The sequence below is a fragment of the Pseudochaenichthys georgianus genome, chromosome 12 (genome assembly GCF_902827115.2).
Source record: "Pseudochaenichthys georgianus chromosome 12, fPseGeo1.2, whole genome shotgun sequence".
NCBI lineage: Eukaryota > Metazoa > Chordata > Actinopteri > Perciformes > Channichthyidae > Pseudochaenichthys > Pseudochaenichthys georgianus.
The window spans coordinates 20,118,953-20,141,033 of record NC_047514.1 but is presented as its reverse complement, the minus strand read 5'-3'; the positions used below and the strand labels follow the sequence as shown (position 1 = coordinate 20,141,033).

The 22,081-nt window shown below is 41.9% G+C and overlaps 1 protein-coding gene across 2 annotated transcripts in view; it reads left to right on the top strand.

Annotated features, from left to right (window-relative positions):
- Positions 1-571: 571 nt before the first annotated feature.
- The window catches only part of LOC117456043 (calcium/calmodulin-dependent protein kinase type II subunit beta), a 41,632-nt gene continuing 20,122 nt past the window's right edge, over positions 572-22,081 (top strand). For both annotated transcript variants that reach the window (XM_034095761.2, XM_034095760.2), the window contains exons 1-12: positions 572-812; positions 4,552-4,646; positions 6,135-6,194; positions 7,127-7,181; positions 7,996-8,061; positions 11,769-11,841; positions 15,453-15,555; positions 18,448-18,531; positions 18,622-18,716; positions 18,807-18,929; positions 20,401-20,484; positions 21,697-21,739. In XM_034095761.2, coding sequence (XP_033951652.1) covers positions 751-812; positions 4,552-4,646; positions 6,135-6,194; positions 7,127-7,181; positions 7,996-8,061; positions 11,769-11,841; positions 15,453-15,555; positions 18,448-18,531; positions 18,622-18,716; positions 18,807-18,929; positions 20,401-20,484; positions 21,697-21,739 — 943 coding nt within the window. In that variant the 5' untranslated portion in view covers positions 572-750. The remainder of the gene's footprint in view (positions 813-4,551; positions 4,647-6,134; positions 6,195-7,126; positions 7,182-7,995; positions 8,062-11,768; positions 11,842-15,452; positions 15,556-18,447; positions 18,532-18,621; positions 18,717-18,806; positions 18,930-20,400; positions 20,485-21,696; positions 21,740-22,081) is intronic.

Here is a 22,081-nt window from a genome sequence, read left to right as displayed (position 1 = left end):
TTACTTGAGTAAAAGTACAAATACATTATTGTGAAAATACTTCATTACAAAAAAAAAAAAGGGCTGAATTCAAAATCGTACTTATCTAAAAGTGAACAGTTATAAAAAGTCAAAGTAACTATTGTGCAGGAAAAGGGCCTTTACGTGTATTTAGTTATATTTATATATGTGACATTACAAGATAACTATTCATCAAGTACATTTTACTGTTGTGACTTTTTGTAAAATATGTAAAGAATTTGACTTTTCTGTGAAAGAGGAGTTTAATTTTTAGAGATGCTGCATTTTGTTATAAATATAGCTGAAGCTGTTAAATAAATGTAGTGGAGTAAAATGACATTATTTGCCCTTTTAAATTGAGTAGAAGTACAAAGTAGCATACAATATAAATACTTTGGTACACTTGAGTAAATACTTAGTTGCATCCCACCTCCGGTAATCAAATGGCATTAAATCTGCCTTTGATTTTGATTTGTACATTTCCCTTTTTCTCCACCCAGAGGAACACGTCATGTGTTGAGCTCACATTTCCAGTTTAAAGAGTCTTTCCTCAGAGCTCACTGCCAGTGCCGTGCCAACCCATCGAGCCAGGCTGTGTGTGAGTGTGTGTGTGCCAGGCTGCAGCTGAACCACTCAGCCGTCCGGAGGTTTGAGGTGGGCGGAGCCTGAGAGCTGAGATCCTCCCTTCCGCAGCGACACATCGTGCATTTCGGACTGAGCACCCGCACCCGTCCGAGGAGGGGAGACATCATGGCAGCCACTACTTGTACGCGTTTTACAGACGAATTCCAGCTTTACGAGGAGCTTGGCAAGTAAGCCGCTGTTTCCATTACGCTTTTTTCTGAGTCTCCTGCATGCAGCCTGACCGTGAGGGATGGAGCCCTGCACATCTGCGGGGATGGATGCGGCTCCATCCCTTCACAACAAAACGCACGCTGGTCCGGAGCTCTCCTATACATCTCCAAAAACCTTAAATTATGATGATATCTCAATGCATGACTTTTTTATTATTTATGTTTGACCTCAAAAGGCTTCTTTAAAGGCAGATATTTGGATTGTGCATGAGGATGCGCTGAAGGGGACACTTCTGGGAACACCCCCCTCCCCCCTCCTCCCCTCAGTGCCCAAGGGCTCAAATTTGGGACAAATAAGCCTAATATCAGGAAGGAGCTGATGTGTCGGTATTAAGCTGCCTCATCATCAGCTGGCTTTAATCACAGTGGCACCAAGCTTAGAGGAGAAGTCAGAGAATAGGACTGCTGCTGCCTGCTCTGATAATCTAATGATCCTGTGATAAAGAAAGGAGAGAAATTGAGATATGTATTGATGTGTGGCCCCTAATAGCATGCAGACAAATTGAGAGAGACTGGAGAGGCGATGGGTGCCACAGTGGGTGGATGCGAAGTGGACTCCATGTCTCTGTCAGGCTGTGCGTGGGTAGAGAGGATCTCTCTGCCTCACAGGAACATGTATTCCACAGCTCAGCGCCGGGTACTTTCAGCTCCAGTGTGGACGCTTCAGTTTCTGCTTACTGGTCTTTAGTGAAAGCTGAGATCTCTGTGTGTGTGTGTGGTGTGTGTGTGTGTGTGTGTGTGTGTGTGTGTGTGTGTGTGTGTGTGTGTGTGTGTGTGTGTGTGTGTGTGTGTGTGTGTGTGTGTGTGTGTGTGTGTGTGTGTGTGTGTGTGTGTGTGTGTGTGTGTGTGTGTGTGTGTGTGTGTGTTTGTTTCAGATGTGATAAGTTAAAGACAATGGAGATGCTGTAGCAGCAGCAGCTGCCCTCACTGATAACGGAACCTCATTACTCATTTGCTGGTGCTCTCCCTTTTTATTGTGTGTGTGTGCGTGCGTGCGTGTGCGTGTGTGTTTGTGTAATGCAGATGTTAACACAGAAGGATGTTGAGATAAGTGTTAAGAGTCAGGGTGTGGGCTTGTGTTACAATTGAAGTAATGATTAGGCGATTTACCGAAAAACCAATCAGCAATTATTTTGGTTAATTGGTTAATTAGTCATTTATTAAGAAAAAAGCTCTAGTTCCAGCTGACTAATTGTTAACATGTTCTCTGTTTCTTGATGATAAAAACATGGGTTACATGTACATTTGGAATATTTGGATTTTAATCAATATGGTAAATGTATTCTTACAACTCCACCAAGTCAGCGCTGCAATGTTTGTCAGACTCATTATAGACATTTATAACCTGCAAAAAAATGGATATGTATACTTGGTCACTTTGAGGCCAAAGAAGCAGCTTTAGCGTTCTGGTTCACTCTCCCTGATCTCAGAGCGTCACTTTGAGAGAAAAAGGCCTGTGTAATGCACACTACCTGCTCAGCAGACAGACACATTGAAAGATTAAGGAGGAACATAGTGGAGCTTTTAGCCGCTAAAGAGACAGATAATTCACTCTGACTTGGTAGAGCTGCCATTACTCGGCTAATTGCTAAAGCTGTAATCTGCCAATCAAATTCAAAGCATCTTGAAGGATGTATTGAATCAATTGAGGCTTTGCTACTGTACCAAGATCTTTCAGCAACAATACGAGACGTAAAATAGTATGTTGCATAATTATAAATCAGATAGACTGACAATTATTAACATAATATATGCTATGACTCAAACTTGATATAATTATCCTAAATTACAGTACTCAGTTGTCTTTGTCTTGAGATGTCAACCCCATGTAACAGCTACATTGTGAAATGAGAACAGCTTATTATTATATTAGTTTTCAAGATCAAACATAATCTCCCTCTCTCATCTCTGATAGATATCATTTTTTTCTGGATATTACACATATTCTCTTTCATTTATGGCCACCACATGGTTTGTCATTTACCAATAAAAAAGGCTTAAAGAGTCTAAATCAGAGAGTTGTTAGAGTCTGATGCAGACCCCCCTGACTCCCACCTGCAGGTCACCTGTCATGCCGGAGCATCTCTCCCAGCACACGGCAGCAGTGTTAGCGAGTGTCATGCTTAGTCACCCGGCCTCCTGATAATGTATTCACGTTGGAGAGAGGCAGGGGCTCTGAGGGGAGTGTGTTTCATTGCGTAACAATACTGAGGTGAGGTAAAATTAGCTCTGACAAGTGACAGAGGTGGTTATTTCTGTTTGTCTCCTTTTGATTTGATGAGGAAATGTGTCCCTAAAAACCCTCCATAAGCACACTTACAGTTCTTCTCCTCAGGGCTTCTTCTTCTTCTTCTTCTTCGAGTTCATGCTGTTTGATATTACTCACCTCAAAGATTATTATATGTAAGTCTGAGTCATGAGGAGAAGAAGAATACTTTGACATCAGGGTGCACTGTTGAATGGATGTTAAGAGTTTCAACAGCAAAAGAAAGTACCGCACTGTATTTATGCTGCATATTTTTCTTGTATCTTTGGGAATTTGGTTTTGGCATTTAACATTAATGTAAATTCAGCTCCTCTAATAACCAAGTACAGTAGCTATCGTACATCGCAGCAAACATGGCTTGTTAGCTTCTGATTTAGTAATATTTCTTTACATTTGAATCAGAATAAATTATGTGAAAATTAAATTTCGAAAGCCTAGTGCCAAGCTAGGAAGAGATGCGTGTTGGCAGCCCATTATTGGACACAACATTGATTTTATGGAGCAGAGGCTTCCAGCTTTTACTTTCTGTTTTCTTTCTTGAAGTGGAGCGGCTGATTAGCATCACTGATCAGAACATTTTATGCCTTTTATTCTACATTTTATAGTTGTATTGTGTCCTGTGTACTGTACTGTAAAGCACTTTGTACATCCGTGTTGAGAAGGGTGCTATATAAATAAAGTTTTACTTACTTACTTACTTAACATAAAGCTTTCTGGTCAAACTGAACAGAATTTGAAGTTTTGTAGATTATAACCTTTATTTTAATTTTATAACCGGTTCTACACCTATTTCTTGGCAAGCTAGCATAACATGAGAAATCCTGTACATGATTGTTGTGTAAAATGTAATTTTAAAAGTAAGTTGCTTCTCCAGCAATGGGGACTAGCAGTGGTGGAATTCATGTACATTCGATTACTTATGTTAAGTAACATTTCGAAGTACTTCTACTATACTTGTGTATTTTCATGTTATGTTTATAATTTTGTGGATTTTACTTTTTGATAGGTAGCTTCAGATTGAGACAACTGATAAATGATGATGTTTTATTATATGTTAAGAAACATACTAGTATATAATAAAATGGGTTCAACCTTTACAAGATGCAACTGTGTACGTTTTGATAGCTTTTGTTCTTTTACATTGAATTGAATGCAGGATTTGGACTGGTAACAGAGTATTTCTACAGTATAGTATTACTACATTGACGAAAAATATCTGAGTATTTATTCCACCACTGGCTTCTTTTCTACTGCTGCCTACAACCCAGATTCGTGTATGTCATGCATGCAGATCAGAGTGATTTGAAGGCAGAGAGAAGTCCAGGACAACGAGGAGGTCAATCTGATAGCCGAGATGCCCGTTTGATGCTGACAAAGCGTAAATGGCTGCTGACCCGTCGCTTCTTCTTGTCCCCTGTCTTTGTTTCCCAGGGGAGCCTTTTCAGTGGTGCGCCGCTGTGTCAAACTCTGTTCAGGCCAAGAGTATGCCGCCAAAATCATCAACACCAAAAAGCTCTCGGCCAGAGGTGAGAGGAAGTCATTAACAGAGCTGTAACACGTGTTGAGTTTTTTTTCTTCCAGTGGCTCGTCAAGGATATGAAGAAGCAGAGAGGCATGATGGGTGTTTTCGTACTGATTTGTATGTGTGTGTATGTCCTAGATCTAGCTCACATTCGCATATTTTAGCAAGTGTTTGATTCCAGTGTGTGAAGTCTCCACGTCTGTTCCTCCGAGAGAACGAGAGAAAAGGAAATAGAGATGAAGATAACAGTTTCAGTCGGATAAATCCACAACAGACAAACGATCTGAGCATTTAAAAGGACGTCAGAAATGTAATTACTCAGGATAACATCTTGAGTTTGAACTTGATCTCTATTATATTGTTGTGTTGATTGTGACAGAATGTGCAAACAGTGTCTCTTTATAATGCTATTTGCAGCTATTTAGACGTTATGTCATCCTGTCTTTGTCTCCCATTATAATTCTGATCAAATACTATAAAAAAGGTGCCCCAGAAATCCTCTACAACAATGATGTAATTACAGAAAAGAAATGAGATTGCAGGTGGTAGCTTCAGTCTCACCACCTTTTTAATAAGCTTGTCTCTTGCCTCTCTGTTTCGTCCTTTGAGGTCGGATCACTCAATCATTTGAGCTTGACACTGATCTGAGGTCTGTGTCTGACCTGCAGTAATCGTTGTAGAGCTGTCAATCAAATAGAAACCAGGCAGAGGACACTTGGATCAAACTCATTTAACATCAGCACTCCACTCAACCTGCCACCCTTCCTCCTTTTCCCTCAGTTTTGTTTCCTTCTCTCCTTTCCTTTCCTCTCCGCACTGTTACATTTTATTTGGCTTCCTCTCCTCTCCTCTGCTCTTTTCCTACTGTACACCTACACACATGTTTTCCTCACCTGTTCCCTTGTTTCCTCCACTCCCATGTATCCTCTCATATAAGTGTTGTTTCCTCATCGCTTGTCTTTCACCTCTCACCTTGTCACCTCAACTCGTCTTCCTCTTCTCCTCATTTCCTTTCTTCTACTATCAATGTTCCTTTATCTCATTTCATCCACTTCGTACATTTCTTTTTTGTTACCATTCATATTATTTCCTCTTGCTGCCTTTTCCTCCTAAAACTCTCATCATATCATCATTTCATCTCCTCTGATCTCTCCTCCTCTCCTTCCTCCTCTCCTCTCCTCTTTCTGGAATGAGAGGTTAAATGGGCATCTGGGACAAATGTAGCCCCTAGGCTGAGGGCATCTGTGTATGAAGGTCATGTGTGTGGGGGTGTCTGTGTGTGTTGTGTTTTTCATCACCCTTGCCAGACACCTTGAGAAAGTTACCGTTTCAATGTCAGTACACACTTAAAGTTAGTTCCATTACAATATAGAGTATTTGATATCATTGACACTTTTGTAAAGAAACCATTAGCGTCTGTCGTCTCTTGTAATGTCCGTTTGCAGATATACATTTGAGATGTTTCTCATCCTAAAGTCTGCCTCTCTTGTAGATCATCAGAAACTGGAGAGAGAAGCCAGGATCTGCAGATTGCTCAAGCACTCCAACATCGGTAAGTATTCTATTTGAAGTGCTGCCTCCTTAAAGAAAACACCAGATCAGATTAGTGGCTCTTTTTGACCGTATGACCCTTGAAGACAAAGCAAGACAAGATGGCACTCGATAAATCACTGATCAATTCAATAAGTAAACTGCACGTTCAATGTTTGTTTTCTGTCACTATCCTGCAATGAAACTACTCAATCAAATAATTATCTGCATTAGGAGTTTGTAAATAATACAAGCAGGAGACTGATACAGCTATTTTCCCTTTTGTACAAATAAGCTGGTATTAATACTTTTTGTATAGTTTGCTTAACCTTGCTTTCTGAAAGACAACAACATACTCAAGCTGAAAACAAAAGAAGAACTACACCACAACATGACGAGTTATGCAGTGCTGCTGCTTCTCCATTCAAACCTTCCCACACAGCATGTTTTATCAGCACCATTCACCATTGGTCGGCATCTCTTCCCCGATGATCCAGGGGTTCCCAGTTGTGCATCACTTGCTTTGGTCTTTGCTTTGTTTTCTACTCCAAAGACACATCTAGAATCTCTCCATACTGTCCTTTATGGCTAAATGAGCATTTCATCAAAAGATAGGAGGATGAATCATTCCTAGAGAAAAGGATATGATTATTTGATGCCTTAAAGGGGCCCTATTGTGCTTTTTGGGGGTTCTCTCTTTCCTGTAGTGTAGTGGGTTATATTTATATATATACACTATACAATGTACAGTGTTTTTTTTGCCACATTGACTGGGCCCTGGTTTCAGACAGAGGGTGAAAAGACAGGCAGTATGAGAAAAATAAATAGCTTTTTGAACATTAAAGCATGGAGTCACGTCACCGTAGAGGCACCATGACAAAATGAAGGTGAACACAGACATAATAATGCATCCTCTTTAATCTGTAATGTCTGTTTCTCTCTGCCCTGCTGCAGTTCGTCTCCATGACAGCATCTCGGAGGAAGGCTTCCACTATCTCCTCTTCGACCTGTGAGTTCTTTCCTCTCTCCTTATGTCCTTCCTGCCTTCCTCCTCCCAGCCTCTTCTTCTTCTTCTCTTTCTCTGCTGTACTGCTCTCCTCCTCCTCCTCCTCCTCCTTCCTCTACCCTGGTGCTTCATTTTACACTCCCTTCCTCTCACCCTTGCTGCATCTGTCTCCTCTTTACTTATTTCTTTAAATCCGCATTCCTCGTTCTTCTTCTTCTTCTTCTTCTTCTTCTTCTTCTTCTTCTTCTTCTTCTTCTTCTTCTTCTTCTTCTTCTTCTTCTTCTTCTTCTTCTTCTTCTTCTTCTTCTTCTTCTTCTTCTTCTTCTTCTTTACCCCTCCTCATCCCCTCCTCGCTTCCAAGGCAGTTCCCCCCATTACATAACAGTCCACCGCTCCCCCCCCTCCCTACCTCCATCCTTGCGGCTTATACACACACACACACACACACACACACACACACACACACACACACACACACACACACACACACACACACACACACACACACACACACACACACACACACACACACAAACTCCCCCGCACTGGAGCCAGTCTCCATGGCAACCCAGTCAGAGTGAATCCTGCAGCCGGGGTTTCCCCCTAATGAGGACATCCCCCTCCTGTGTGTGTGTGTGTGTGTGTGTGTGTGTGTGTGTGTGTGTGTGTGTGTGTGTGTGTGTGTGTGTGTGTGTGTGTGTGTGTGTGTGTGTGTGTGTGTGTGTGTGTGTGTGTGTGTGTGTGTGTGTGTGTGTGTGTGTGTGTGCAAGCATGTATGTAATCTGCCGTTTTTAACCGCATTCTTTACATTTCTCAGGGTGACAGGCGGGGAGCTTTTTGAGGACATTGTGGCGAGAGAGTACTACAGTGAAGCAGATGCCAGGTACACACCAAACACCCGACGACTCTCATGTCTCCCCCTGTCTCCCCTTCTCCCCCCCCCCCCCCTTCATGTGTTCTGCCTCTGCAGTCCTCCCGCAGCCCTGAGATTTCGGCTCCTCTCATTAAACAATTGTGACACTTTTTTTGTTGGCGTATTCAGTCTTCTAGTTCAGATGGATAATACCTCGATGCGCATTTTCCTGTGGACTGAATAGATATGGAGGTTGGAGTTTTTTCCCCAGAGTCTGAATTTACAGTCAGAGGGGAAACATGCATGCACAAAATGCACACACACCCACGCCGCAACCCCCCCCCCCCCCAGGAAGTAGACTTAAATCAATTTGACTGTGGAGGCGGTTTGTGGAGGCAACAGAGAGAAGGGGCGGAGGGGATGGAAATGTTAAAAGGAGAGAAAGAGAGATGCAGTAAAAAGAGGAAAAGATGTTGAGGCTCTTTTTGCATAATAATAAAATCTCACTCCTCATCCATCTTCTCCTTTTTATCACCCCATCTGTTGTCCTATGTAGGGCTTTAGAGTTTTAATGTAGTTCTGTCTACATACACATTATGCAGCATAGGTTGTAAACCATGATAATAACCACCAAACCTCCACAGGAAAATGCATTTGCAAAGAACATCTCCGCCATCTCCGTTGAATTCATTTGACTAAATCATGTTTCAGTTTTTTAGTGGACTCCAGGGAATATCAGTCGAACAGGTGTTGGTTCATTTATTTTAAGAATTGCCTTCATCTGTCTTTATCAATTAACTTTTCACTTGTTGCAAAAATGATAAAAAGCATAGTTTAGTTCCAGGCTTTTTTTCATGTCAATTATTCAGATATTTTACTGTAGTAAACGTCTGACTTGTCGTGAAGTAGAAAGTAGCAAAACATTTAAATACTCAAGTAAAGTACAAGTACTTCCAAATTGTACTTAATTACAGTACTTTGTAAATCTACTTAGTTACTTTACTGCATAGAAAACATATGATGTGTTACTTTACCAGTGTGAATATACTTTAACAGTACAGTTCAAAACCAACTTAGAAATAGTATTTATTGTTGGTACAAAACTCGCAAATCCACAACGCAGAGAGTTTTTAACTCTTTAATGAAAGCCTGAAATCAATTGAAGTGAATTGAAAGGATATTGAAGATTAAAAATGAAACTTAATTGATGTTTGATGAATAACACTGACACCAGCACTGTTGTTTGTATTCACCAGTTCACCATTCATCAGTGTTTACAGTACACACTACATTTCCAGTGTAAAAGTAGGGCGCTATGCAACCACACTAACACAAGAGCCCTGATAATCATCTTAAATGTGTTAAGTATCTATGTTTTCTCCTCTGTACTCTACATTCCTGATTATTTTCTTTTTGCCCCTCTCATCTTCCTTGTTTCTTTGCATAAATTACGTGTGTGTGTGTGTGTGTGTGTGTGTGTGTGTGTGTGTGTGTGTGTGTGTGTGTGTGTGTGTGTGTGTGTGTGTGTGTGTGTGTGTGTCACTCAATGTGTTTGTGTGTGGGTGTGTGATTAGCACGGCAGTATCTCACTGACAGTTTCCTCTCTGTACTCCATCTGCACCCGTCACTCCGTCCCTTCCCTCCTTTCTCCACCCCGTTAAAGGGCAGGTTCACCCAAATGACATAAAACATATTTTCTCCCCGTTAGTATCGCGCCATATGCAGAGTTCTGGTCTTATGCGCCCAGGTTTTGAGATGTGTGTCCCTTAGACGTCTGCCTGCATGCCAATACTGTGGAGGAGTGTGTCGTTTAGTGTGTGCGACTCACAGCAATAAAACAACGTTTCTTAGCACTGGCAGCAGCGTGCCTTTCCACATTAGTGTCCCAATCATTCGGGATAATCCCAAGGGACTATTTATTCAGTGTTAAGTAGTTACAATAAAACTGTTGACGGTAAAGTCTGTGGATTATTGAGAGTAGCAGGCACCTGCTGAGTTGAGTATTTAGCAAAAGCAGCTCGAGATAATGTCGATAATTTACTTGGTTAAGACTTAATCAGATGAATAACCATAAAAATGTGTGTACATGTTCAAAACCTACTAACCTGGGATCACCTGACTTTCAGCCCATGCCACGATGAGGTTGTCTTTCTTGGTTTCTTGGTTTGGAGGAAACAATTGAAAAGATTGCCATGCCATTTCGTTCAGACATCCTCAGCACGAGTTATACATCTTTGATGGAACTTTAACTTCATGCCAGGTCACAATTTAAATTTGATTAGGTATAAATTAAGTATTTGGTATAAATTAAGTAGTAGTAGAAAATTAGATTCATTCCCATCAGCCTCAGCTGCACCGAGTGTTGCATGCTAATTACAATAGTTAGCGTGGTGGTTTATATTTACTTTGAAAGACATAGCATTTTTCATTGAAGTGCTTCAACTGCAGTCATACAGAAATGAGTTGAAATGTGATGAGTCGAATCTGATGGGAAATAAACCTGTACTGCATCCGACACGATAATAAAAGCAGGCATTGGAACAGTTCTGGCATGCTGCCAATGCTTGGTGCCATGTTGAGAAAATGCTTTCAAATCTTCGTAAAACTACATCTAAACAATCTGAATAAGATATCTGTGTTATTTTGGTGAACTGACCGTATACATGTCTGTTCCTGGAAACAACCTCCTGCTGTCAGATGTTCCCTGTTTAACTGTCTCCTGTGCTTCCTTTCCTTCCTGTGTTCCCTCCTATCTGCTCCTCACCCTGTTGTTTTGTCTCCGCAGTCACTGTATCCATCAGATCTTAGACAGTGTGTCTTACACCCACCAACATGAAATAGTGCACAGGGACCTCAAGGTGTGTGTGTGCGCGTGTCTCATTGTGCAAGGGTTGCCTCCATGCTTGTGTTATTCCTGCCTGTGATTTTAAAATGCCTGTGCCTGCTGTCTGACTCTTATTGCGCGTCTGCCCGTCTCCAGGTTCTTTGCTTTGGGACTCTTGTTGCACTATTTAAGACGGCCTGAACTAGAATTGTGAGAGAGAGAGAGAGAGAGAGAGAGAGAGAGAGAGAGAGAGAGAGAGAGAGAGAGAGAGAGAGAGAGAGAGAGAGAGAGAGAGAGAGAGAGTAAAAGCAGCAGTGTCAGCGGTGAACTTGAAATGCTCGGAAACCTGCTTAAATGTGTTGTCACTGATCCTGAATAACTCACACAGGGAAAAGTGCAGGTTAGACACAGTGCCTCCCACATGGTGCCGCAGCTCACTCCCACCCTGCCTGACTAATGTCTGGCTCTCCCTTGAAAAACAGAAAATAGATAACTGCACACCTTCTCCCTCAGACAGACAGCTTCACTCTTCTCACATTTCTTCTTTTTTTTGGGTGGTGTGAATGTGCAGTGAGTGTGTGAGAGAGATTGTGTGTGTGTGTGTGTGTGTGTGTGTGTGTGTGTGTGTGTGTGTGTGTGTGTGTGTGTGTGTGGTGTGTGTGTGTGTGTGTGTGTGTGTGTGTGTGTGTGTGTGTGTGTGTGTGTGTGTGTGTGTGTGTGTGTGTGTGTGTGTGTGTGTGTGTGTGTGTGTGTGTGTTGTGTGTGGTGTGTGTGTGTGTGTGTGTGTGTGTGTGTGTGTGTGTGTGTGTGTGTGTGTGGCTTGTATTGAGATGTGGCTGCCCCTGCATGGATGTGACAGTTGGGGGAGTGAATGTGCTCAGACTAACCTGCCCCCCCTGCTGTTTGCGTGCAGTCATTGCATCCAGCAGATCGTGGAGGCCGTGCTCCACTGCCATCAAATGGGGGTGGTACACAGAGACCTCAAGGTGAGTGACCTGCAGGGATGTGTGTGTGTATAAGTGTCTGTGTGTGTGTGTGTGTGTGTGTGTGTGTGTGTGTGTGTGTGTGTGTGTGTGTGTGTGTTGTGTGTGTGTGTGTGTGTGTGTTGTGTGTGTGTGTCTGCGTGTGTGTGTGTGTGTTGAGAGTGATTTGAAGTTGTATTTGTGTGCGTCTCACTGTTGTACCAGACTCTGAAAGCTGGTAAGTGCAGTATTTAAACCTAGCATGTTCGTGCATGTCTCTGCATGTGTTTGTGCCTTTCCTGTGTGTCAGAAACTAATGTCTGTGCATGCGTTTAAGTGTCGATACTGTGTCGATTCTATTAAGGTAATGTTTTGAATTGAAATGTAAGTGGAAGAGCAACTTAACAGCAGCTGAAAACCTTGTTTTTCACTCCATATGTTGAAGCTCTCACCGTACCGCAGTGATGTAGAAGTGTACTTCAGGGTGTGTCGGTACACCGTGACCTCACTGTGGGGCGGGGCTTCTCTGCCTGCTGTTAAGTTGTTCTCGAGGTTCATTGCATTGCTCCAAGTTGCAGGCGTGATAGAGAAAGATAGGATAAGATAAGATTGACTTTATCGATCCCAAATTGGGAAATGTTTTCGTTGAAGCAGTATGTAAAACAAAGTATTGCACATCATTAGAAATAGAAAATAAATAATTATACAATGTAAACATCTCAAAATAGAAGATGAAACAGAACTGAAAAGGTGATAATATAAAAGTTGACCGTGAATATAAAAAGCTGTAAACTATATGACAAATAAAATGCTATCGGGACAATTTACAGCTAACACAATATAAAAGTAGGATATTATTTACATTTAGTGTGCAAGAATGGCATATTAAATTAAATATATAACATGTGCAGCAGTGCTAATTACATTCAATCTTAATAATACATTTGAAACGCTCCCCTCGACAGGACACATGTCTTGTGACTGACTTCATCAAGAACACATGCTGTGACTTTACAATCATTCATTTGTAATTGCTCTGAACAACATTAAAAAAAAAATTGCCGTGTAAATGAAGATATTACTGAATAACACACTCACACATACTGTAGGGTGTTTGTAAGCCGATATTACGAGTTCATTAAGTGTTGATATCTTTGTTCACATTAAATACATAAGATAAGATCAACCTTTATTTAGCAGCAACATGAACAAGAGGATATTCATGAAAACAAAGGATAGCACATGTAAGAGGTGACACACGAATACATATAAAAGATTTTAAAAAGAACGAGATGAACAGTGTATAATAAAATATCAATACTAGAATTAGGTAAGCTGTTTACATTTGTAAAAATATTAATAACTTTGAATATGAAAATATATATTACAGCCTTTGTGCAATTTGTAAGTGTTTTCCCATCTCTAAAAAGGGGCACATTTAGAACAAGGCTATTCTAATGTGAAGGCTTTACTGTTCATCTCATATATGCATGTTTTATGAGACTCTCCACACTGACCTCGGCTCACATGTTATTGCATTGAGACTCTGGGGAGCTCCACAATTACTATGCTGAAGTGTATTAAAGGCTTCCCACTCAGAGGAGGCTGCAGGGAAGGCTGTGCTGTGATTACTTCCCTCGTGGAGGTTTGTTAAGTTATGGAAGACAGATGTTGTTGTTCTCATTAGTTGTTCATGGCTGAAAGTTATTCATCAGTTATCAACTTACCTGAAAAGACAGTGACACTTCATATCCAGAGATTGATAAGTGATGCTCAGTGTCATGTTCTGTATGTTAGTGTGTTCCTTTTAGATGCAGAGACAGAAGGGAAGATGTACTGTCTCCTTCTTCCTGCATGGGAATGATGTTCTCCCCTGATTAAATGAAGTGTGCAGCTCGCAGTCTTTGTAGAAAGGAAAAGAAAAGAGCAACAACACAGTGTCCTTTTTCTTGTCACTGACTCTTCAGAGTTGAAACACAAATGTCAACTCGTTCCAGCTGGAGCCCTTTATTTTTAAGTCTTTTTAAAGGTTTTTAAGTCTTTTTTTTCTCTAAGTCATTTGAAGGGGTTTTAAAAGTCAGTCATCTTTTGAGAATAGCCAGGATAAGAGCTGCAACAAGAAGCGATTAACCCATTAGTGGATTGTCTGACGTTAAAGGTGGGGTAGATAAGTTTCAGAAACCGGCTCGAGATACACTTTTTGTTATATTCCATGGACTGCTCTTAACATCCCGATAGCAATTAATATCTTAAGTGCTTTGACAAAAAATCCATAAAAAAAATGTCATGTGTAAATTCCGTAATACTGTAAAAAGTACAACCAATCCGTTTAGCCGGGCCGGCTAAACGGATTGGTTGGCCTACCTGCCTGTCAGCCTTCCATCGGGGCACAAACTTATCTCGTGCCCTCATTGGTCATGTGTGTGTTGGAGGAGGGGCTCTATAAGGAAGTGGCAGATTTTCTCCGGTTGTGTATTTTCAAATTCTAGCGATCTCGAGCCGGTTTCTCAAACTTACCTACCCCACCTTTAATTAGACTCACCGATGTGTCCCAAAGTGGCATGCACCCTGACAAAGAAGGACTGTCACATCTTTCACGAATGGACATTTCAATATTTGGTGCTGAGACGTGATGTACATCTTCTCATGTGACATGATTTGATGACATAAGGAGCTTCCCCTTCCTCTCTAGCAGTCAAGTATTTTTTTAAATCCTCCAGCAGAGGGTGACGTGATGAACGCCCTGCAGCTGGAGCACAACATCCAGCTGTCTCTGTGGAGGACTGATTATTAAGAAACGGCACAAATCAATCACTGTCAACATTTACTGCTTATCAAAACAAGGAGCTGTGTTGTTTGTCAGATTGCTTTTACATCGGCGTCAGAGCAGGACCGACTACAAGACAAGCTGTATTTGGTCTTCCTCGAGTAAACAAACGGCTTATACAATGTTTTTAAGTCCCATCTGTCCGTCTCAGCCTCGGAGTGGGTTTTAGAGTATGTGAAAGTGTTGCTATGAATTTGTGTAAGCCGCATCTTTAGTTTTTCTTAGTCCTCTGATCTGGATTTAATTGGTTGCATCCGAGTGGTTTGTCACACTTTCAATTCTGCTTTTCTCATGTGAAAATGGTAGAGCGGAACCAACAAATGAAGTGACACATGTCTGTTGGAAATCAATCAGACGTCTGCAAAAGAAAAGCTACACGGAAGTTTAAAACAACTCAAACCAGCACGAACACTCAACACTAAAACGACCTGACACCAGATACAAAACAACAATAAGAGGCTAAAGAACCACAAAGACAAGCCCGGTTCCTACAGACCCAAAATGACCACACAGACTTACAAACAAATGACATTGAGACAATAAAACAACTACATAAGATGTAAACAAATGACTGCAAAAACACAAAAAAAGGTTGTGTCTCTTTCAGTCAGACTTCCTTGCTCCTGTGTGGGAGGAATTACAAATAACAGCTATTCTTTGGCATCCTTTTATCTCACTGAATAAGGACTCTTCTTTGTCTGGTTGCTTTCTTCTGGAACATTCCAGATTTAGAAGGTGTTGGGATGATGTTTTTAAGAAATGTGATTTGTAAAATGAGAGTTTTGCTGACGTGACTGTTCTCGTGCAGCCGGAGAACCTGCTGCTGGCCAGCAAGTGTAAGAACGCAGCGGTGAAGCTGGCTGACTTTGGACTGGCTATCGAGGTGCAAGGAGAGCAGCAGGCGTGGTTTGGTATGTAACACTCACAACACACACACACACACACACCACACACGTCTGCAGTGTGCTCGTGTGGACTTAGTTACTTTTAAACATTCAAAAAGTCAAACTGAAGAAGTTGTTTTAAATAATGGTTCTGTGAGTTCAAACAGAGTCCGGCTAAAAGCAGCTTCTCGATGATGTAAGTGAAGCCTTCTGAATTTAAACATCACATTGAGTTTGGTAGCTGATTAAGATAATCCTAACACAAATTTGAAAAAGTAGAATATTAATTTTTAGGGTTAGATATAGTGGAGCAGAAGGATAAAGTATTATTAGTTTTTCGTTTTTTGTATTATGTCATGACCCAAAAGTTTACCACCACTATTATGTAGTCATATTATGTTTACATTTATTTAATATATATGTATTTTTCTATATATAATTGTGTTTAGTGGCATTTAGGTGGGCTTTCTGGATCCTCCTGCACTGTATCCATTGCTATTTGTTATGCTTGTATTTCAAATGGTGCAAATAAACTTCAATTCAATAAACAGAAATAAATACCTTAGTGAAATACCCCAAAAGTACTCTACTTGAGTAAATGTACTTGATCACCAAAACAAGAATCTTGACACCAGCTCTTTTTTCCTAAAGCTAACTAAATGGTGATCATGAAGAGCACCTCCAACACTTTTCTAAAGACATTCTTGATAACATTAAATGAATCATAGATGAACAAGTACCTGCTACCCACAGATGGTAGAATGGAGAATCACAGACGGACGGTGCAGTGTGTCTCTTAAAAGAAAATCTGCAATAACATCTGCCGGTCTGTGTCCCTCCTCTTCCTCCTGTGATGAAGGTCTGTGTGACAGCTCTGATGTGCTGCAGCGCTGTCACTCTGAAGACAGCGACGATAAGTGTAGGCTTCCTCGGGAACATTCATCCATACCGTCTTCTGATCCTTTTTGTCAGCGTGGCCTCCGGTCTATAAACACGAAGGGATTTCTGCCTCCTCTTGTTGTCCTCTTGTTCTCATCTCTCTGTGTACTTTCTATACCCTTTTTGCATTGTGCTGATTTTCAGATTTAGAACGCTAACAAGGATAAGGACACATGGATTTCAGCCAGATGTAATAAAGTGCATTAAGTGACTTTTGGAGACAGAGCCAATATGAGGATCAATTAGTAATATTGCTGCGGCTAGCCGAAAGCTCTGACTTTTCATTCAACTCCATTTCATAATGTACTGAGTGCAGTGATTTTAAGACTGTGTAAATGATGCTGCCTCAAACATCCTCAACATGGCACAACAAAGGACTGGCTTTTAGTTATTATTCACTACATAATAAACACTCTTAAGTAAAGTCTTTAGTGAGTAGTACATTGAGATTATGGAGTTTGTACATTGGACATGATTCATCATCACCATGTTTCCCCGTCACTGACAGGTATGGTGTCGCATCAGTTTACATATTTAGCAAGGCCCCTTTATGCTGTGTGAGAGTCCACACATGGCTTACTTAGAGCTTTGACAACGAGAACCTGCTTGCATTAAATTCTCCCAATAGGCGCATTCACACTGAGGTACTTTTCCCACAAAGGTTCATGCGAACTTAGTTCATGATCGCGTTCACACCAAAAAGAGCCGGTACTAAAATTAGTTCATGCGAACCTTTTTACCCCCTGCTCTCTAGCAGGGACTTTCGAGCGGCTCTTTTGTGAGAAAAGAGCTATATTTCTGATTGGCTGGGCGGATTACAAACCACGCCCCGTAAAACTCCCAAAAAGTTGTGTGAAGCCGCCATTTTATTATCCTTGCATTAGCATTATTAGCATTAGCCCAGCGCAGAAACGCAGAGAGACTAACTTATGGCAACACCAAATAAAACATGGGAGCGGTGGATATGAGGAGGTGTCGGCGTTCTGGCGATTTACTCGGAAGGCTTCCGGCCGGGGACTTTGGGCGGCAGTATACGCCGTGAAGTGGTTTGCGGCCTGCCAGTAAACCCAAAGCAGAAGAAGAAGAAGTGACGTCAGCGGCTTCATTTGCCTAATCCACCCCCAGGGACTTTTTCCGGTCTGAACGCGATATGTACTTAGTTCATGCGAACTAAAGAGTTCGCATGAACTAAGTTCGCATGAACCTTTGTGGGAAAAGTACCGCAGTGTGAATGCGGCTATTGTCACTGCTGCTGCGACCTACATCTACATGTTGCAGTTAACCAGGCGTTCAGCACACCATGTGACATCTAAACTGAAGTTCACTTTGGCACAGATGATCTGAACCCTTCATCAAAAACCTCAACACGGTCAGCCCTGAATAAGTATTACAGATTGTCATTTGCAACCAGTAAGCCACCAACAACCAAATGTGTTCTCCTTTAAATACCATCAAACAGCTCCATAAAACCACCTCAGAGATCAAAGGGCTATCGTGAAGGGCTGCTGGAGCCTATATGATATCAAATCAAACAGGAAATGGTTAATTATTCAGTATTTATAATGTATAGAATACCGATTGGTTGATGTGTTCAGCACCATGGACAGCTACATCAAGACTGATAAACAAGTCCGCCAAACAACAAGAACATAATGCTGTTGGTTTTTTATGTTTGTTTCGCAAGACAACATTTAATTGTCTTGGACTTCCTTTCATAACGTGACAGTTTAAGTTCGATTGAGGCACAAACATAACTTGGTTAAGTTTAGCTTAACTTTAAGGTTAAAATGACAACTCTGTTACAATAACAAACATATGGTTACGTTTGGGGACAATTGTGGTGATGTTTCTTGTTTTAAAACAAGAGGTTTAATGATGGTTTGAAACTGCATCAAACAAACCCTGAGTTGTGGTTCATAGAAATCCAAGTCAAAATGTGTTGTAACTAAACCCTGATGTTTGTTTGTGTTTATTGTGCAGGTTTTGCGGGGACTCCCGGCTACTTGTCCCCAGAGGTGCTGAGGAAGGAGGCGTATGGTAAACCAGTAGACATCTGGGCATGTGGTGAGCTCTTTGTTGATGTGTTTCTAACCGCCGCCGCCTCCTCGCTTTCCTTCTCGTCACTCAGACAAACGTTGTGTTTTGGCTGTGTAGGTGTGATCCTCTACATCCTTTTGGTTGGATACCCTCCGTTCTGGGACGAGGACCAGCACAAACTCTACCAGCAGATCAAAGCCGGAGCGTACGATGTGAGCCTGCCTCTGTTTCTCTCACTGTAAATCCAACATGATGTGGCTCATATCTAATATATGTGGACGTGCATTGGTGTGTGTGTTTAGTTTCCCTCCCCAGAGTGGGACACTGTGACTCCGGAGGCTAAAAATCTGATCAACCAGATGCTGACTATCAACCCAGCCAAGAGAATCACTGCCCAGGAGGCTCTGAAGCACCCGTGGGTCTGCGTAAGTACATATAGGAACACTTGACATGTTGACACGCTGATGCCTCGAACAAGCTCTTTTAGAGGTATTCTTTCAACTACATTGCTGAATGTTATTGCAATAGAAATGTAAAATGAGCACTTATTGAAATAGATCAGGTAATCAGCTCAACATTCAAAAGAGAAATCACACGAATGATTGAGGGTCACTTTTGTTTTTGTAAAGCCTGGGAAACTGGCAGCTCCATGCTGCTTCTATTGGCTAGCACTCCAACACAGTGTACATGATAGGCTAAGGGGCGGGACATCTCTAAGCTGTTGATCAACCACAGAGCCATCCAGCTAACCAATCAGAGCAGACTGGGCTCTGGTTTCAGACAGAGGGTGAAAAGAGATGCTGCAGCACAGGCAGTATGAGACATGTCCCAGTAGGGGCACTAAATACTCATATGAACCTGGAAATGAGCACGATATTTTAAAATGTAAACAATACATTCCGTGTCTGAATTGCACTGTTTCTATTTCTGCTACGTGCTATTCAAGCAAAGAAGAAGAAAAGTATACGACGCACTCTGTTCCTGCGGACCAGAATCGTTCATTGCCGCTGTTTCACACTCACACAAATGTGTCATTTATAAATCCTCCAAAAGCAAGTTTATGAACATCCGTCCCCAGCTGCCAGATATCGGCACCATCTGTTTCAAAACATGCAATCTCTCATATTTGCAGATTCTGGGTCAGCTTATCTTGAAACATGTAGTACCCAGGAGGGCAGAAGAGCAACCTGTCTCACTTCTGTTTGCTCTTCATCTTCAAGAGTATCAGGACCATCAGCTTTTGGAGACACCCGGGAGACTCTAAAATGTGCAGTTAAAGTCCAGGAAGAGAAAATAAGAGTTTGACCAGACCTTTTCCAGTCTGTGTTTTTAAACGCTATGCAAGTGTCTCCACTCGCCCGTGATCAATCCTATAACAGTCAACAGTTTGAATGTATCTACAGTCTGTCTTCATGCCAAAGCCAGGTGTATCTAAAGAGACGGGTGGCGCAGTGGTCTGTGCATCCGATCATTAGATCAAGGGGGAGTGCTGGGGAACTCCAGTTCGAAACCTGCTCCCGCCGCCACTGCGTCAGGCCGTTGTGTCCTTGGGCAAGACACTTCACCTGAACTTGCTCCTGTGGGTATTGTCCACAGTATCTGACCATTGCATGTATGATATATGTGTAATGTGTGTATATGTAAAAGCGCTTTGAGTCATTGAAAAAGCGCTATAATAAATGTAAGGAATTATTATTATTATTATTAAAGAGGCACCGCAGGCAGAGTTTGAAAATACCCCCACACGATTTTGCCGGAAAGTCGTCCCCTAAAGAGCTTCAGCACCAACAGACGTCAGGGAAGCGAGTGTCTCCGACAGCTCCTGCCCACATACACCTGTCACTGTCGGAGCCGCTCCTCTAATGTTTTATCTCTTCCTCTCTTGTGTCCTCACAGCAACGCTCCACAGTGGCCTCTATGATGCACAGACAGGAGACCGTGGAGTGCCTGAAGAAGTTTAACGCCAGGAGGAAACTCAAGGTGTGAACATGATGTCTTTCCCTTCTCTGCATCTCCCTCTGGTTACCAAGTAACATCACTCAATCCTGAATCTATAGATCCTCCCAAATATCTCATCGTTTTACGGGTGCCATCTTATCTACCTTAAGCCCCTTTCAGATATGCAGCATGCAGCATTACTGGTTGATTCGGTCTGGGAAAGTGACAGCTTCCTCTCATTCGGACTTTTACATTGATGTTTTATTCAGAGACCACATTTACAAAAAGAAGTGCTTTGGCACCTCACGCGCTCAGAGAGAGATCTTGTCATTCCGTGATCGTCTATTTTGTTCTGGAGTGGAAAATGTAATTTCACCGTGGCAATAATGTAAGTTGAATTGAGCGAGAGAGAGAACAGAGATGAGATATAAATGGTGGCAGTGAGGACGAGGTGTGTTTCCTGTCATCTGGCAGGCTTTTGAAACGTATTTTTGATGCTTTAATAATCATCATCATCATCACGAGTGATGCGTCACCGAGACACTTGCACATCAGCTTCATAATGAAATGTTATTAGAGAGGGAATGTAGCTTTCTTTCCTGCCGTCTTTTTAAAGCAAGGAATGGCAGGAGGTTACATTTGTATTATTGTTTAATGCTTAATAGTTCAAATTCTGTGAAGCCTCCTGGAAATGTGTTCGTTCATATTGTTTGAATAAAGGAAGATTGAAAACACTAGGAGTCACCAGGCGAAGATGGAGGATAAGTGTGGAGAGAAACGAGCCTCCATTTCAATTGTCTTTCTGCAGATGTTCAGAAAAGTTGGTTACAATTGCACTAAATGTTAGTTGTTGGCCTTGTTGGTTGTGCAAACGCTTTTCGTTTCCCCTGGTCCCACAGCGAGGGCATGAACTACTGTAACTCTGATCTAATATGACAGTAATCTCCCCATCAACAGCATCATAGTGTTTCATGGGTAATTCGATTGATTTCATGACATGTATGCATAACGAATGAAGATTAAGAAAACACAATGGCCATTTTTCTCTGTTTGCATGTTTTACCTCGTGCTTCTGCAGCATTTCATTCAAAAGAGATTCAAAAAAATGCTACAAGTCAGACCTGAGAGAGTGCTTTTGTGGGTGCTTATTTATACACAACATTTAAAATGGCCATATTATCATAAAGGGATTGCTTGTCTGAAAGAGTGTCCCGCATTTTTATGTAACCCTCGTCTCCTCCTCTTCCTCCGCAGGGGGCCATTTTGACCACCATGCTCGTCTCCAGGAACTTCTCTGGTGAGTGCAGCTCCCTGAGCAGGAGAGAGGGGGGGGGGCAGGCTGACATGCCATCTGTCTTCTGCCATCTCTTCACACACGCACACGCACACACACACACACACACACACACACACACACACACACACACACACACACACACACACACACGCACACGCACACGCACACACACACAGCAGGTTGATGGGCGGCAGTGTTAGAGTAAGCAGGAAACTCAGCAGAGATATTTGCTCGGTTTTAATGTCCGTATTCTCACACAGTATAACTTGTTTGTCTGATTCTTAAATGCAGTCTGAGTTGATTCTGTCGAGCCTCTCTGTTCGGTGACATCCGATCGATCAC